This window comes from Pipistrellus kuhlii, unplaced genomic scaffold (assembly GCF_014108245.1).
Source record: "Pipistrellus kuhlii isolate mPipKuh1 unplaced genomic scaffold, mPipKuh1.p scaffold_m20_p_56, whole genome shotgun sequence".
Lineage (NCBI taxonomy): Eukaryota > Metazoa > Chordata > Mammalia > Chiroptera > Vespertilionidae > Pipistrellus > Pipistrellus kuhlii.
In genome coordinates, this window is record NW_023425558.1 from 1,965,977 (window position 1) to 1,981,287 (window position 15,311).

The 15,311-nt window shown below is 59.6% G+C and overlaps 1 protein-coding gene across 2 annotated transcripts in view; it reads right to left on the reverse strand.

Annotated features, from left to right (window-relative positions):
• AP2A2 (adaptor related protein complex 2 subunit alpha 2) overlaps positions 1-15,311 on the reverse strand; it is a 41,115-nt gene that overhangs the window by 1,956 nt on the left and 23,848 nt on the right. The window contains exons 5-18 of one of the 2 annotated variants that reach the window (XM_036416636.2): positions 14,956-15,085; positions 12,718-12,819; positions 11,621-11,729; positions 9,721-9,868; positions 8,536-8,704; positions 7,261-7,398; positions 6,680-6,862; positions 6,128-6,225; positions 5,662-5,893; positions 5,422-5,589; positions 3,510-3,667; positions 2,695-2,777; positions 880-969; positions 49-172 (exon numbers count right to left, since the gene is read on the reverse strand). In XM_036416636.2, coding sequence (XP_036272529.1) covers positions 49-172; positions 880-969; positions 2,695-2,777; positions 3,510-3,667; positions 5,422-5,589; positions 5,662-5,893; positions 6,128-6,225; positions 6,680-6,862; positions 7,261-7,398; positions 8,536-8,704; positions 9,721-9,868; positions 11,621-11,729; positions 12,718-12,819; positions 14,956-15,085 — 1,932 coding nt within the window. Of the gene's footprint in view, positions 1-48; positions 173-879; positions 970-2,694; positions 2,778-3,509; positions 3,668-5,421; positions 5,590-5,661; positions 5,894-6,127; positions 6,226-6,679; positions 6,863-7,260; positions 7,399-8,535; positions 8,705-9,720; positions 9,872-11,620; positions 11,730-12,717; positions 12,820-14,955; positions 15,086-15,311 lie in introns of both variants that reach the window. The other variant, XM_036416635.2, reaches the window with a different exon arrangement.

A 15,311-nucleotide genomic window follows, 5' to 3' on the forward strand; every position in this document is an offset into this window, starting at 1 on the left:
GACGAATGGCTGCATGCAGGCCAGCCCGTCCCCGACCTGGGCTCTCACCTGAACTGGATGTTGAGGACTGGCGCCTCGGTGAAGTCCGACACACACTCGATGTTGACAACCTGCTGCACCTGCGCACCCCCATCCACTGTCGGGTCCACGGGCTTGGTCTGCAGGCTCAGGTGTGTGCGTGTCAAGGCCATTTCAACAAGGGAAGTGGGTCCGAGCAAGCCAGCCTGCACTCCCAGGGCCCAGGTAGCCCAGCGGTAAGAGACCTTCTAAAGGGGCTCAGAAGACTGGTGCTCACGCCACTGACCTGAGACGAAACCTTCAGTAGAGGGGGCTCTACGGGCGAGTCCTTTTAATGCCTATGCAGAAACACTCAGCCCGAACAGGCTACATTTAAAATGCTCTGCTCTCGAGATAAAAGTGGGCAGGTAGCGCCCCCCTCTGGCCAAGTTGGGCCTTGCTCGCCACCACTATGTGGCCAGCCCACCTGGGAGGGAGAATGGTGGACACTAAGGTGATGCCATACCAGCCGGAAGAGCTCCCACATCACTGCTTTTCTGGGGGCACAAGCCTCCCTCTCAACAGACACCAACTCACCCAGCGAGTGGGGCCCGCTGTGTCCGGCAGCAGCAGCCCCGGAAACCTGCCAAGGACACCAGAGCTCAGGGGGACTACCTATGCTACAGGAGAGAGAAGCAAGTGGGACAGGGGCTCCATGGAGCCAGAGGCCAGAAGACGCTGCCTGTCCGGTGGGAGCAGCACCTGAGACGAGGGCAGCACCTGGGAATGGCTTGCTCCTCCGGCTGTTGAAAGCCTTGCTCGCCACCCTCCTCCACACGCACTGGGCTGCTGGCAGGGCTGGGCAGGCAGAACCAAGGATATTGGCCTGAAGGTCGTCTGAGCAAATCAGCGTTGGAGTGAAGTTTAAGAACTGCGTGGAGGTCTTATTCCCATAAAATATGAACATGCGGCCTAGAAGGAAAGTCTGTCTCAAACACGTTTCACACAAACCCCGAGGAGTAACAGAGAGACCAAGAGCCCCACACCCCAAGTGCTGGGCTCCCCCCACCGACAAACTGCGCTGCCGCCCCTCAGGAACCCGGGCGCCACCCCAGCAAGTGTCCTCGCCGCTAGACTCACGGGGTGGACATTTAGGACGCTGCCCTTAGGACAGAGATCTTACACGAATCTCTGTACACATTTCAGACCCTCTGAGTTCGGAACAGAAAGTGAGCTGCAAACCCCAAAAGACCAGCAGTGCAGCAGCGCTCCTCCACAACCTCAAAATCAACAGCCAGCCCGGCCGATGTGGCTCAGTGGTTGAGCATTGATCTATGAACCAGGAGGGCAGGGTTCAATTCCCGGTCAGGGCACATGCACAGGGTTTCAGGCTCCATCCCCAGTGGGGGGGAGTGCAGCTGATCCATGATTCTCCCTCATCCTTGATGTTTCTCTTTCTCTCCGTCTCCCTTCCTCCCTGTAATCAATAAAAATATACATATATTTGAAAATCAAAACCCAAACCCAGAGAAGCCCTGAGGCCACCTACGTCAAAGCAGAATGAAGGGCTCTAGTCCACGCTCCCTGCGGTGACAGGGTGAGCCCTCGCACCCCCAGGTCCTTCCTTTTCCTCCCACTCTCACCTGTTCTTAGCACCTTCACATCTCTGAGGGCTCGGCCCAGGCCTGAGCACAGTCACGCTGTGGTGCAGCCGTGACCACCTCCAGAACTTGCCATCTTCCCAGACTGACACTTTGTCTCCGTTCAACACTCACTCCCGCCCCTCCCCGAGCCGTCACCCACCATCTACTGCCTGTCTCTATGGACCTGACCCCTCTGAGTGGGTCACACAGGGTCTGACCCCTGGTCTGGATTACTCAGCACAATGTCCTCACAGTCTGTCCCTATAGCAGGTGTCAGGGTCCCTTCCCTTTAAGGCAGAGTGAGATTCCATGTGCGGATGGACCACATGCTGCGTATCCATCCTCCTTCGGCGGACACTCGGGCTGCCTCCACGTTTTAGCTACTGTGACTAAAGCTGCTGTTAGCATCAGGTTCAAGCATCTTTCCAAGACCCTGCTTTTAAATTTTTGGGGGTGTGCCCAAAAGTGGAATTGCTGGATTATGCGGTATTTCTGTTTAACTTGGTTTTCTCTTTTTTAATGCTCCTCAGAGATATGTTTACTGATTTTTAGAGAGTGAGGGTTAGAGAGAGAAAAACATTGATGGCTGCCTCCTGTGCACACCCCCCCGGGAGATCCAACCCGAAACCTAGGTAAGGTATGTGTCCTGGCCGGACTCAAGCCACAGCCTGTGTGGTCATACAGGACGATGCTCCAACAGCCGAGCACCTGGCTGGCGACTCTGTTAAGTTTTGGGTCCCTGTCCACGTCAGCACGGCCAGCCGGGCCTGAGACGGGGCCACTCTGACAGGCGGGAGCAGGGGGCTCCCAGCGGCTTAGACTGCATTCCTCCGGTGACTAGCACAGGATGTGGAGCATCTTCCCCTGTGCCTTCGACCCCCCACACCTCCCCTAGACACATGTCTAGTCCCTGCCCGACCTTTAACAAGGCTGCTTGTCTGTCTGTTGAGCTGAAGCACCTACGTGTTCTCAACCTAAACCAGACATATGACTTGGAAATATTTCCTCCCATAATCTCGAAGAGAAGCTTTCATTAAGTAATCAAAACGCATACCTAAATTCTGCCGAAATTCAGATTTGAGTCCGATTTGCAGCAGTTGGTTTTCAAACAGCACCCCGTTATTTTTACAGACAAACCTGGGGAAGAGGACAGTGTGTGAGTCATGCAGCACCCCCACTGAAAACACAAAGATGTGCTCTCACAGAGGGTCCAGCGGGCACCAAGGCCAGAAGGACCGAGGGACAGAGGGAGAGAAGCAGGCAGTAATCCAGGGACACGTGCAGAGCGCCCCATTCCCCCCACTGAGAAGGAAGAGAGCAGACAGCAGGGACGCCGAAGCGCGAGTGAGTACAGGGCCGGGCCTCTGCCTCCCACTGCGCGCAGGTCCCAGGCCCACTGAGGCTGGCCCACAGCTCCCCTGCCACACAGCCAGCACCAGCCTCCATCCAGGGACAACCCTCAGCACCTGGGCCATGGGAATGGGAACACGCAGGCGGCCCCCCTCCACAACATGGCCACCCCTTCCCCTCCCCCGCTCCTCAGGCAGGGTGACTTAGCACTGCACGGGGGGCGGGTTTGCTCACTGCACGGTATCTACACTGCACAGAATTAGGGGGAGGTGAAATAGCGTGAGTGTTCATTTACTTGTGCTCATCCCAGCAGAGCTCAAGGGCTCTGGCCTCGTCCAACATAAACCACAATTACGCTGGGAGCTGGCGGTCACAGCAAGCCCACCCAGCACCACAGGCCCTCGCCCCTGTGAGGGCCCCGGCAGGAGGACCTCTGCCCGCTCTGCCCCACTGACCAGGCCCGGGTCAGGGGTCAGCAGCAGACAGGGGTCTGTCTTCGGGAAGCAGGAGACCAACTACCTGGCAAAGTTGTCTTCGGAGCCAGGGGCGAGAGGCGCAACTGCAGAGGGCGAGTCGGAGAACACGTCCACGAGCAGCCCGCCGGAGGGAGGGGGGCCTGCGGGTGCAGGGGGCACAGCCCCCAGACCCAGGAGGTCTGCCGACGGGGAAGGCGTGGACTGGAAAACAGAAGGAGAGGGTCAGTGCGGCGCCCTCTGGGCTGTGGGGTGCGGCAGGCAGGTGCAGGCTGTGGCTGCTTCTGGGACACAACTGCCCCAGATTTGGGTCCGAGACCATCCACGTGAGAACAACTGGGAAAATGTCCTCAGAGATCAGTGCAATGTCTGCTCACTGCCGCTGGAGAGGGGCCGCCCCGTGCCCAGGCCTCCGTCACGGCTGCTGTCTCAGGGAGAAGGGCAAAGCAACGCCCACGGCACAAGCCTTTAGGAAAACGCTCTGGACTCTGACAGAGACTGACCAAGCCGCTCTGCGCTCACTCTCAGATTCACGGGCCTGGGTGAGGGTCTCCCACAGTGGGAGCTCGCCCTGGGGTCTGTACCTCTGGGGTGTCCGCCCGCAAACATGTGGGGTTCCGATGGTCCACGTCACAGGCAAGAACCAGGGATGTGAACCACTGCGTCCTGACCACTCGTCTTGTGTGAGCGGAATGTCCCACTGGACACTCAGCTGTCAAATCGTTAGTCAGACCCGAGACCACATCCTGAGGCACTGCCTGCTGTCCTTCTGCTCGGGTGTAACAGACTCACCCTTGCGGGGTGGGAGGCAGCCTGGCACTGGGCTGAGAACCACGCGTCTGCACACAGAATGGGCCTCTCCCCTCTGCCAATGCTGTAGGGTCTTACCACTGGTTCCTCCACAACAGGCCGGTGCATTTCAAAGCAGAAACCCTTTCTGCCCAATAAGTCAAACACACACCACACAGTTCACAACACACACAGCAAGGCTGTCCTGTGGGAGGCCCGGGCTCGCAGGGACCACAGCCTTTTCTCCGCCATCCCCTTCCCGCTGCCCTCAGGTTCGCTTCCCGCCGGGCCCAGGACAAGGTCAAAGGCACGGGGAGAAAAGAGCCCCGTGGGAGGGACGAGCACCAGGAGACAAAGCACACTCGTCACTCACTCCAAAGCCAACGCGCCTGACACTCGGACGGCCTGCCCCAGAGCGAGCAGGGGGCAGGCCGGGGCCGGCCTGAAGGCGGCGCGTCCGGAGAGAAGGCAGCAGGCCCGGGGAGGGGCCCGACCGGTCTGAAGGCCTCACTCCCAGCGTCCTCGGCCTGAGGGCAGGACCCGGGCCATGGGGCCCACACGTGGAGGGGGTCACACGAGGGCCTTTCCCAGGAGCAACAACAGGGCTCGGACAGGAGCCCACTCCTGGACAGCACGGCACGCGCACCGAGTGCCGTCCCCTCCAAGGCCACCTGGCACCGGCCAGCTGCACGCTTCCCGTCTCTGGACGCCTCCGGGGGGAAGCCAAGCTCGCCAGGCTCCCTTCACCTGGGCAGGCGGATACTGGGTCCTGTGGGCCGGTCACTGCCAAGGAGACTGCCATGGGGCCGGGCTGGTGTGCCCGCGCTCTGCGAGCCCCAGTCCAGAGCAGACAGCAAGGAGACACACCGCTGTCACGTGGCATCGCCACCCGGCCAGCATGGAAGGACCCCCTGTGCACGTGCGAGGCTCCAGCACATCCTACGCAGCTCTAGTCCAGTCCAACCTGGAACCCTCCAACAACAGCTCAGGCCGGGCCATCACAACCAGCAGGTTTAAGCAGAGGCCTCAGGTGCGGGGCCTCCTCCAGGCCTCCGCACACTTCCTGTTGGACAAAAGCTTCTCCCGCAGACAAATGCCACGCTGGCCTGAATTCCAGGGCCAGGCAGCACGGGAGTTGGGGCAGGCGCTGGCATCAGGGAGGGACCCACCGTGGCGCTGGCCGGGGCCGGCTCGGGGCCCCCGTTGACGTCGGGGCCTCGCTCCCGCTTGCCCTCCTCCAGGCCCATCACGGTGCCCGGGCCCTTCTTCTTCTTGAGCTTGGCCAGGATGGATGACTCGCGCTCTGGGAACGGGGGCATCTCCTCCAGGACCGTGGCCTATGGGGTGGAGCCAGGTCAGCACCGCGGCACGGCTGGGCGGGGTGGGCTAGCGCCCAGAGGTCTACCCACCAGGATGTCGGTGCTGGCCACAGTGCTGAGCCGCAGGTACTCCACAGCCCGCTGCTGCAGCTCCGCGTCGGCATTCCTCAGCTGGCTGTCGCTGCGCAGCACGTCCTGGATGGTGGACTTCACCTCCGGGAACAGGTTCACGAACTTGATGTAGGTAGACAGCAGCAAGGCCCGCGTGGGGACACTGCACAGGTGGAACTTGGAGTGCAGCAGGTTGAACTGCACCAGGGGGCTGGCGGGAAGGAGAGAGACGGTGGGAGCTGAGCCTGAGGGTCCCGGGAGGGACAGGGCCGCTCCGCCCAGCACATGCGCTTCCTCCACGGGCAGGGACCCACATCCACATCCAGCAGGACCTGTCTGTGTGCAGCTGGCAGGCAGAGCCCTCAGCCAGGTGCAGGCGGCTTGCCCACCATGAGGACCCGCAGGCACAGCCCAGCACCGCTCCCTGGCTCCCCCGGGGCCTTACCTGGATCTCGGGTCCCCAGCTATCAGGTTCCCGAACTCGCCCAGGATGTAGCCACCCACTTTGACCAGGTTCTCATGGCACGCCGGGGCCTGCAGCGACTGTGAGGCAGTGAGCAGGAAGTCAGGGAAGAAGCCAGCGTGGGGAGGACCCTCCTGGCAGGAGCCCGCCCTCCCCCCACACAACAGCGGGGCAGCAGCAGAGCAGCCCAAGGCAGCGGCATGGCCAATCCCACCTGAAATGAGAGCCGCGCTCCCCAAAGCTGACGTTCAAGGCCCCCGACTTAGGGCGGAAGCCGAGGCACCGGCCCTGGGCACTGCGCTTAGGTGGTCAGTGACATGGAGGTTAGGGGTGGTGTGCCCGCTCTCCGCCAGCCCCAGTCCAGAGCAGACAGCAAGGAAACACACAACCCTCCCCGTGGCATCTCCACCCTTCCATGGAGGAGGACTGAGCGCAGCAGAGGTCACAGAGCAGGAGCTGGACCCCCCGACAGTCAGTGGCAGGTGGAAGGAAGTCGGCACGGGAGGGCCGCCTCGCCCGGGCCAGCTGGGGTACCTCGAACACCGTCTTGGCGGCGTAGCCCTGCACGTCGTCCCGGTTGATGACAATCTGGATGACACGGTACCACACCTCTTCGCTCACGTAGTCACCCGCAATCCGGATCAGGTTCAGGATGGTGTCTACGTACCACGTGTAGTCCACGGCATACTTCTCCGCCAAGATGGCGACCTTCAGCACCTGCAGGGGGCGGCCGCTCAGGGTAGGTGCCCACAGCCCCTAACAGCAGGCATCCACGTGGGGCTTCCGGACTGAACCCCCGCAGCCATGCTCAGCGCGGCACTCCCACCGGCTCTCGAAGGAGCGCAGGCAGCAGAAGGCTCCAGGGCCACTGAGGAAGCCTGGGTCCTCCAGCGACAGGCACGACAAGACCCGTCTGGGAATGCAGGGCACGGCGCAGCTGCACGAGCACGGGCCTGACCTCAGCCAGGCCAGGCAGGGCTGCCTCCGGCACCCGCACACTGGAGCAGCCGCCTGTCCAGCCAGGCTCCTTCCGCTCTCCACGGGGACCCACCCTCTCCGGAAACCTTTCGCTGAAATGCACAAGCAGCATCTGGGGCAGTGACATCAGAACTCACAATCTCTTCTCGAATGGAGTAGTCAGCCGTCTCCAGGTAGCTCAGCATCTCGGCCACGATCTGCTGGGCGTTGCTGCGGTCGCACATGGCGTACAGGAGGTCCACGGCCCGCTGCCGCACGCTCACGTCCCGCTCCGTCTAAGGACAACAGGCGCAGAGTGAAGAGCCCGGGAGGCACCTCCCACAAACCCTGGCCCTCACTCTGGCCTCCCCTCACTCACCCTCCCAATGCAGAGATCCCCAACAGGCTATGAGGAGCAGAGCCCTCACCCCAATTCACTGCCCCCCTCCGCCCTGCCCTGCCCGGAATCAAGCTTCGTCTCCTAGGGGACGTCAGAGCTGGCCACTGTGTGGTCACAGACCAGCCCCTTCCGGGTGGCCTGGGAACTTGTCACAGGGCTGCTCTTGCCCCGCCCCCACCTGCACATGGGCTCAGCAGAGGAGCAAGGACCGGCCAGACAACGGGCAGAGCGAGGGGGAGCCCGGGCGCCTGGCGGGACTGAGCGCACAGGACACCGGGCCTGGACGACCAGGGCAGCACAAGGCTTGCGCCAAACCCTGTGGGCCTCCTGTTCAAATCATGCCCAACAATGTTGTTAGATTCGTGCAAAGACCAAGCGATGGAGTTGAGCCTGTTCTTACCCTAAGCTCGGGGCCAGAACTGGGGCCCAGGGGCCCCCACCTGCTCCCAGCCCTCAAGGGTGCTGGCTAACATCGGGGAACACTATGGACGCTGTGTGTCTGACAATAGGACAAACAGCCTCAACTTGGCTCTTCCAAGTCTGGAATTTTATTATTTTTTTTTAAACACACTTTATTGATTTTTTACAGAGAGGAAGGGAGAGAGATAGCCAGAAACGTCGATGAGAAAGAAACATTGACCAGCTGCCTCCTGCACACCCCCTACGGGGGATGTGCCTGCAACCAAGGTACATGCCCTTGACAGGAATAGAACACAGGACCTTTCAGTCCGCAGATTGACGCCCTACCACTGAGCCAAACCGGTTTCGGTCAAGTCTGGAATTTTAATTCCTTTAAAAAAGATAATGTTCTTTTGCAAAGAGTGAGTTTTCTTGGAGACAAAGACAAAATACTCCGTCTTTCTACCAAGAACAGTTTTCTCCCGGTTCCAATACTTCCTGTGCCTATGGCACGTTAGATCTGCACATTCTAACGGGCACTCGCAGACACGGGCAGAGGCTGGGCCACAGCGCAGCTGCACGACGCAGGCCCGGGGCGCAGCACGCGGGCATGAGGCCCGGCGCGAGCACTTGCCTTCAGCGCGGTGATGACGGTCTCGATGTGGGTCTTCACGGCCTCGTGGGAGAACTCGGAGCTGGCCAGCGTGCACATGCTCTCCAGGGCCAGGTAGCGCAGATTGGTCTCGCGGTGCTGCAGGAACTGGCCCAGCTGGTTGCAGGCGCGGACCAGCAGGTTCGGCTCGCTGCGGGGACGGGCAGTGTGAGTGGGGCCGCGTGCACTTCAGCACGGCAGGTTCAAGGCGCCACTGCTGAGGGACACCACGGCCCCTGGACGCAAAGGCCTTAACCGTAAACCAAGTGAGCTGTCCACCCCTCTGCAGCGCCCACAGGGAGAGAACGGGAGTTCTGCCAAGCACAGATCCCACCGACTCCACATGCTGCTGGCAGCAGGGCCACCCCTGCCCCCCTCCCGAGCTCACGGCAGCCACCTCGGGGCTCCCGCAGGCTGTAGCCAGGAGGGTGGCCTCAGCCGAGGTCACCGCCCAGGGAACCTTGAAAAAGTGCCCTGCCAGTGGGGGCTCTGTAGGGCAAGTGTGCAGACACGGCAGAGAGGAGGCTGCGGGTCCTTAAGGACAGTGCCACGCAATGGGATGGGCTCCCGGCTCTGACTGCATGCTGCTGCTGCTCTTTACGTGCATTTGATGAAGACACAAAAGCTTGTGCTCCCGCGGGCAGTTTGTATGAGGCGCTAGCAGATTGCGTCCGGTCACGGGAAAGCAGAGTGTGGCAGGGCGGCCCGCTATTGCTCTTGGAGCGCACCAGAACCAGCAGCAGGCGCGAGGCCGCGTACAGGCAGGCCCTGGCAGCTACAGACGGCGAGGCAGCCCTCCCGCTGCCCGCTGCCTATGCCCATCTGTGCCGACACCACATCATCTCCTCGCTTCCCGGTGACCTGCGCACAGGAAGCTAACAAGACACGCCGATGAGCGCACTGTCCTTCCCGTCAGCAGTGGGTGCCCAGGAGACGGCAGCGGCCCTCACAGAGGCAGTGTGACAGAGCTTAGGGTCAAAGGGCAGAGAAGAGGGCTGCGCAGGAGCAGGCGCTGCTGTGGAAGAGGTCGAGGCCAGGCGCCAGGGACTGCGGGAGGGAGGGCGACTGGGAGGGGACCGGACACCAGGAGGTCAACAAGGAAGAGCGCACTGCGCATCTGGGAGGCCCACGTCTCAAATCTGCTCGGGGGCGGCGCCGCCAGCTCACCTGTCGTGGTGGATGATGAGGCTGATGGCCTCGAAGAGCACGGCGTTCTTGGCGTTGGAGTGCTGCACCTTCTTGGACTTGGGCGGCTCCTGGGCCTTATTCAGAATCGTCTCCAGGCACTCGGTCAGGCGGCCACGCACGGCAGGGTCTTCTGGGCGAACAGACAGCCATGGGGCAGCTCCCACACCCACCCTCCCTCCCCTCTGCACACCGAGGTCTCACTAGCAAGTCACCTCAAACTGGAGAAACAATGGCCATTCAAACTGTATCCATTTAAAATAGAACTATTTAGTAGCTGGGTAACTACACTTACATTCTAATGGAATCACACACTTCCTAAGATATAGGTTATGAAGGCGAAGAGAAAACCTCATGTACATGGACGTAATATGTGACATAGAGAAGTTTTAGGGGCCCAGGTTGGGGCGCTCAGTTGGTTAGAGTGTTGTCCTGATACGCCAAGGTTGTAGGTTTGATCCCCAGTCAGGGCACATACAAGAATCAACCAGTAAAGGCATAAATAAAATACGAGGAACAACATATTTTGCTCACTCTCTCCCTCCCTCCCTTTCTTCTCCTTTCCTCTTGCTCTAAAATCAATATTTTTTTTTAAAACTTCAGGGAAAAAGGGAAAATACTTTTTCCTTGTGCTATTACCAACAGAAGTTAAAAAAAAAAAAAAGTTTAAAAAAACTACAAAGAGAAGAAAACGTTTAAATTTCTACTCAAACCAGAAGAAACAATGGTTCAAAAAGAATAAGAAAGCAACAAACACATGGGAAACAACCAGAAGCACACGGGAACATGTCTACAGAGACACCACCTCCGCGGCTGGAAAACTGGCCGTGCCCAAGGGGCCGAGAGCCGCAGCGGGCGCTCAGACACACAGCAGGGCCCGAGAAGCCCCGAGACCCAAACTCAGAGGCACGCAGAGGGGGTGTGGATGGAGGTTCCCAAACTACAACGCATCAGGACCAGCGAGAGAGGACGGAACCTCGGGATGGAAAGGAGGACGAGGCAATTACACCTCTGGGAAGGTGGGGTCTGAGTCTGTGTCCCCAGATCTCAAGGGGGGGAGGGGGGAAGGGGGAGGTGGCAACAGCCAGTTCCTCGGGGCACCCGCCCAGGGAGGCTGTGTGGATGTACTTGGTGTAAAAGACACTCAGTACAGCTGTACTCGACATGAGCAAACCCTGCATAAAAACAAGTGCGATTCCAACACAAAGGCTGCCACCACAAAGCAGTATTTAAAGAAGGGATTGGGAGTTTTCATGTTTGTTCTTCAACTAAGATTTCTGTCTCTAGAGACCTACAGTACTGTTCAAATCAACCCCCTTTTCCAATGAAACAAACAAAAATCTCCTCCTGCCCCTCCTCCATGTTATGTTAAGGTTACACAGATTACTGACGACTTAGGATTCAAAGTTTCTTATGGTGCCAAGTTTTATTTTAAAAGATTGTTTCAAACCCTGCACTGATCTGATAGTGTATAGAAGCAGCGGAAATCCCAGGTCGTAACAATATTGCCAGCTCTCCACTAGCTCTCTCTGGGAACCCAGGAGGCATGGCACCTCACACAGGGATCCACAGGACAAAAGCCAGCGGCAGGAAAGGACCTTTTTTTTTAATATTTGTATTGATTATTTTAGAGAGAGGGGAAGGGAGCGGGAGAGATAGATAGAAACATCAATAAGAGAGGAACATCGACCAGCTGCCTTCTGCACACGTCCTACTGGGGATGTGCCTGCAATCTGGGCCTGTGCCCTGACCAGGAATCAAACTGGTTCATGGGTCAATGTTCAACCATTGAGCCACACCAGCCAGGCAGGAAAGGACTTTAAAGAGAACAAAAGCTCTAACCCTCAGGGGCTGAGCTGACCCTGTCCGTGTGAGGCCATACCTGGGGGTGGGTAGCACTGCAGCAGCCTCAGAAGTTTGACTGACAGCCAGGGAGCCGGGACAAAATAGTAGGTGTAATCCTGCAGGTCTGTTGACGCGGAGGTCACAATCTGTAAACAGCACAGGAGCCGCCCACTGCGGGGACCCACACGAAGCCACGCTGGTCCTGGTTCCCCAGGTCACACACTGACCGAACACCTGGTCTCATGCAATGTGCTAAAAGTACCTAAGACGCTCCTCTGTACTTGAGGTGCAGGGGCCCGGCTGTCCCAGGGTCACCCTGCAGTGGCCGCCTCGCTGGGGCAGCGCTGCTGTGGGACGGCGATCCCGCCGGGGACACACCTACGCTGCTGCTGCTGCCGCCTCGGCACAGAACTGCACGCGCCTGCAGAACAGCCTTTTCTTTGTGAAAGTGAGAGGCACACAGGAGGCCCTGGTCCCTCAGAAGGGAGCAGCTGGTATGTGACCCCAGCTCCACACCCTCGGTCCCCCAAGCATGCCCCTGCCATGAGCCTGTCAAGGGCAGGGATCTGCCTCCTTCACTCGCAGTCCAGCACGGCCCTGGCAGGGCAGACACTCACCCACCTCCAAACACACAACTGTCCCCCTCGCACAGCCCAGCACTGGGAGGTCAGGGACCTCCCCCCGAGCTCCCAAGTGTGACACTAAGTCATCATGAGGCGGCCGTGGTGCGTTCACACAAACCCTACCTGGCATCAAGTGAACGGAAAGCACACAAAGCAACGCAATCCCACAAGGCTGGCCAGGACAAGTCAAACACGTGAGAGCATACGCTGCTCGACATTTATTGTACATAAATCAAAGTGCGCACGGCCGTGAGGACAGGCTGGGGCCGCCGGGTGCGAGCCGGGGCTGGCAGGCTCTGCTCCGGCACCTTCCCACACGGACCCACACGGACAGTTCAGTTCTCCACAGCCTCAAAGTTGAAAGGAAGCTAACCAATTACCAGCTTTTCACTCTTGAATTTACAAACCGTGCCACATATCCTGCATTCTAAAAACTAAACCAATATATTAATTGCATAAAATAACTAAGACCAAAACCCGCCCTGAGTTCTGTCCCTGTCCACAGACTTACCCTGCTTAGTCTGGAGACAGCCAGGGAGACGGAGGTCTTAAACTCTTCTGGGTTCTTCTGGGCTAAGGTGGTGATGAGACTAGTGGCAGCAGTGACCACGCCCTGAAAGAAAAACGCACGCTATGCATTCCGATTCATTCAAAATACCGGAAGCTGTTAACTCTCATGTTTAACCCATCCTTCCGATTCACCTTTAAATAAACTAAGAGCAGCAAGCTGGCAGCTCACGGGCCACCTCCGGCCGACTGGCTCGGCCCACGCTATTTCTGAAGGTGGAGATGGCACATGCAGGTGGTGGTCTTTATGCAGTTTCTCTTGCAAACCACGCAGCCCCCACACTCCAGCCCACCCGCCAGGGTGGGGCAGCAGGGGGCAGCCCCCATCCTTGAGCGCCCGGCCAACTGCCTGGATGTGGACAGTGCCACAAGGCATTCCCTGCAGCCTCACTGGACCTTCATGACCAAAAGTGAGGTGCGGAAAAGGAACTGAAAAGCCCATTCCGCCCATTTGAAAGTGGTCTGGGCTGCTTCTCTGCCACCACTGGGTGGCCCCTAACGGACCACCAGACCCAATGCCCCACCCCCTGTGGGACCGCCCAGCAGCTCAGGAGTCTGTGCACCCTCCCAGCTCAACTCATGGTCTTGGTTCCCGCAGGAAGATGCTGATTCAGTAAAGAAGTTTTCTCACAAATATAAAGAGATCAAGACAGAATGAACAAATCGACTCAGGAAACTCCTCTGGGATCAGGGGTGCCCCTGCCACCACCCGCACCCCCATCCAGGCTCTGGGACAGAGCAGGAGTCAGCGCCCTGCGCCTCATCGGAGCCTGGCTGTGAGGGGCCGGCTTTCCGGGGGGAGAGCGAGCTGCACAGAAGAGACGCGCTAACTGCCTATCCACCCTTGCTGGGCAAGGCAAGTGCCAAAGACCCAGACCAGACAGAGAGCTTTCCCAACGCCGTGCAACAGCCATGTCTGGGCCTGGTTCCCCTGCCAGTGCTACAGGATCAGACGGACAGCCCACCAACCAGAGCTGGCTGGGCTCCTGACTGGTCCAGTCCCTGGAGACACGGTGCTGCAGGCCAGCCCCTGCTGCCCGGCAGCCTATGGGATGGACACAGGAGTCGGAGGTGCCCTGCTGCTCGCTCCAGCCCTAGGGCTGCAGGAGCACCCTGAGGAGGTGGCAGTGGCAACTGCCAGGAAGCTAGGAACCTGAACAGCATCGACAGGGTACCGTGCCCCGGAAGCCGTGCTGCGCACCCTACCCCTCCTGTCCTCTGCCTCCTCCTGTACCACTTGGCCTTGGCATGGAAGAGGCCCCAGGCGCCCCTCTAAGCCTTCGTCACCCTGGTTCAAGCCTGGGTCTGTGTGAAGTTGCTAAACCTCTGGGCCTCAGTTTCCTCATCCACAAAGCTGGGAAAGCCCCACTGCCTCATGGGGCCCCCTGACGGGCGACCTGTGACCTGAAGCCCCCAGCCCAGCCTCCAGCACCGCTTCCCACGTCCCTGGGCAGAGTCTGACCCTGAGGAACGATGTGAGCGGGTACATGGCTGGCACAGCAAGCCCCTCCCCCAAGTCTGCTGGCAGATGCCCAGCTCCATCCTGAGGAAGGGCTGCCTCTGTCCAGACACAAAACTTCCCGGGGAGCGTGGGGCCTGGGAACCAAGACCACGTAGGACAGCTCACGGGCTGCCACACCACAGCAAGCTCTCACCTCGGAATCTCCATGCAGTAACTGTTTCTAATTTGACTTTTAAGGTCGATTTCTCCTCTGGAAAAATTGCAGTAACCAGCCAGCAGACTCATACCCTCTGCTCAGCGGGAAAATCCTCCTGTCTCCCTTGAAGTCTGATGCTCTCCTGTATGCCACAGAATTCAGGCAGCACCAGGCCCCTCTGTCCCACACCTGCTCCTACCTGACCGCGCCTCCCACGTGCTGTCCCCACACCCTCCGGGGTGGAGGTCTGACCACAGGCCCTGGATCGCTCTCCCGCTCCTGGTCCTTCCACACACGGGCATGCCCTCGCTGAACAGCGGACTCTGCTTGCTGTCTGCACCCAGCCTGTGGTGGGCCCCTAACGCCGAGTTCCAGGTGAGCCAGAGACCACATCCGACTCGTCCCCCAGGCAGGGGCCCGAGGGAGCGCTGTGTGTGCGCCCTGACAGAGCAGCCACGCAGACCGCACCACAGTGGCTATTCCTGCCCAGGTTTCTGGGGGAGGGCTCGTCCAGGGGCACTTACCAAGTGCTGATCGTTGAGGAGGTGCACCACTCGGGACGCCCAGTCGCCCGTGGGGACCAGGTGGGGAGATGTCCGGTACAGACGCAGCAGGCACAGGGCGGCGCTCTGCTTCGCGCTGTCCATGGTGTCTCTGAAAGACAGACCCAGCGGTCACGGACAACACAGCCCGCACGGCCTGGAGCTGCGAGAACACCCGCCCCAGCGAACGGAGCCGGAGCCACCGGGGCGGCTGGAAGGACACGCAGAAGAGAGAGCGCGCTGCCACCTCAGGGAGTGGCCTGCTCCAAAGAGCTGCCCGGGGCCTTCACTCATCCGCACCCGAAAAGCTCTCCCCGGCGGCCGAGCGCCCCACTGCT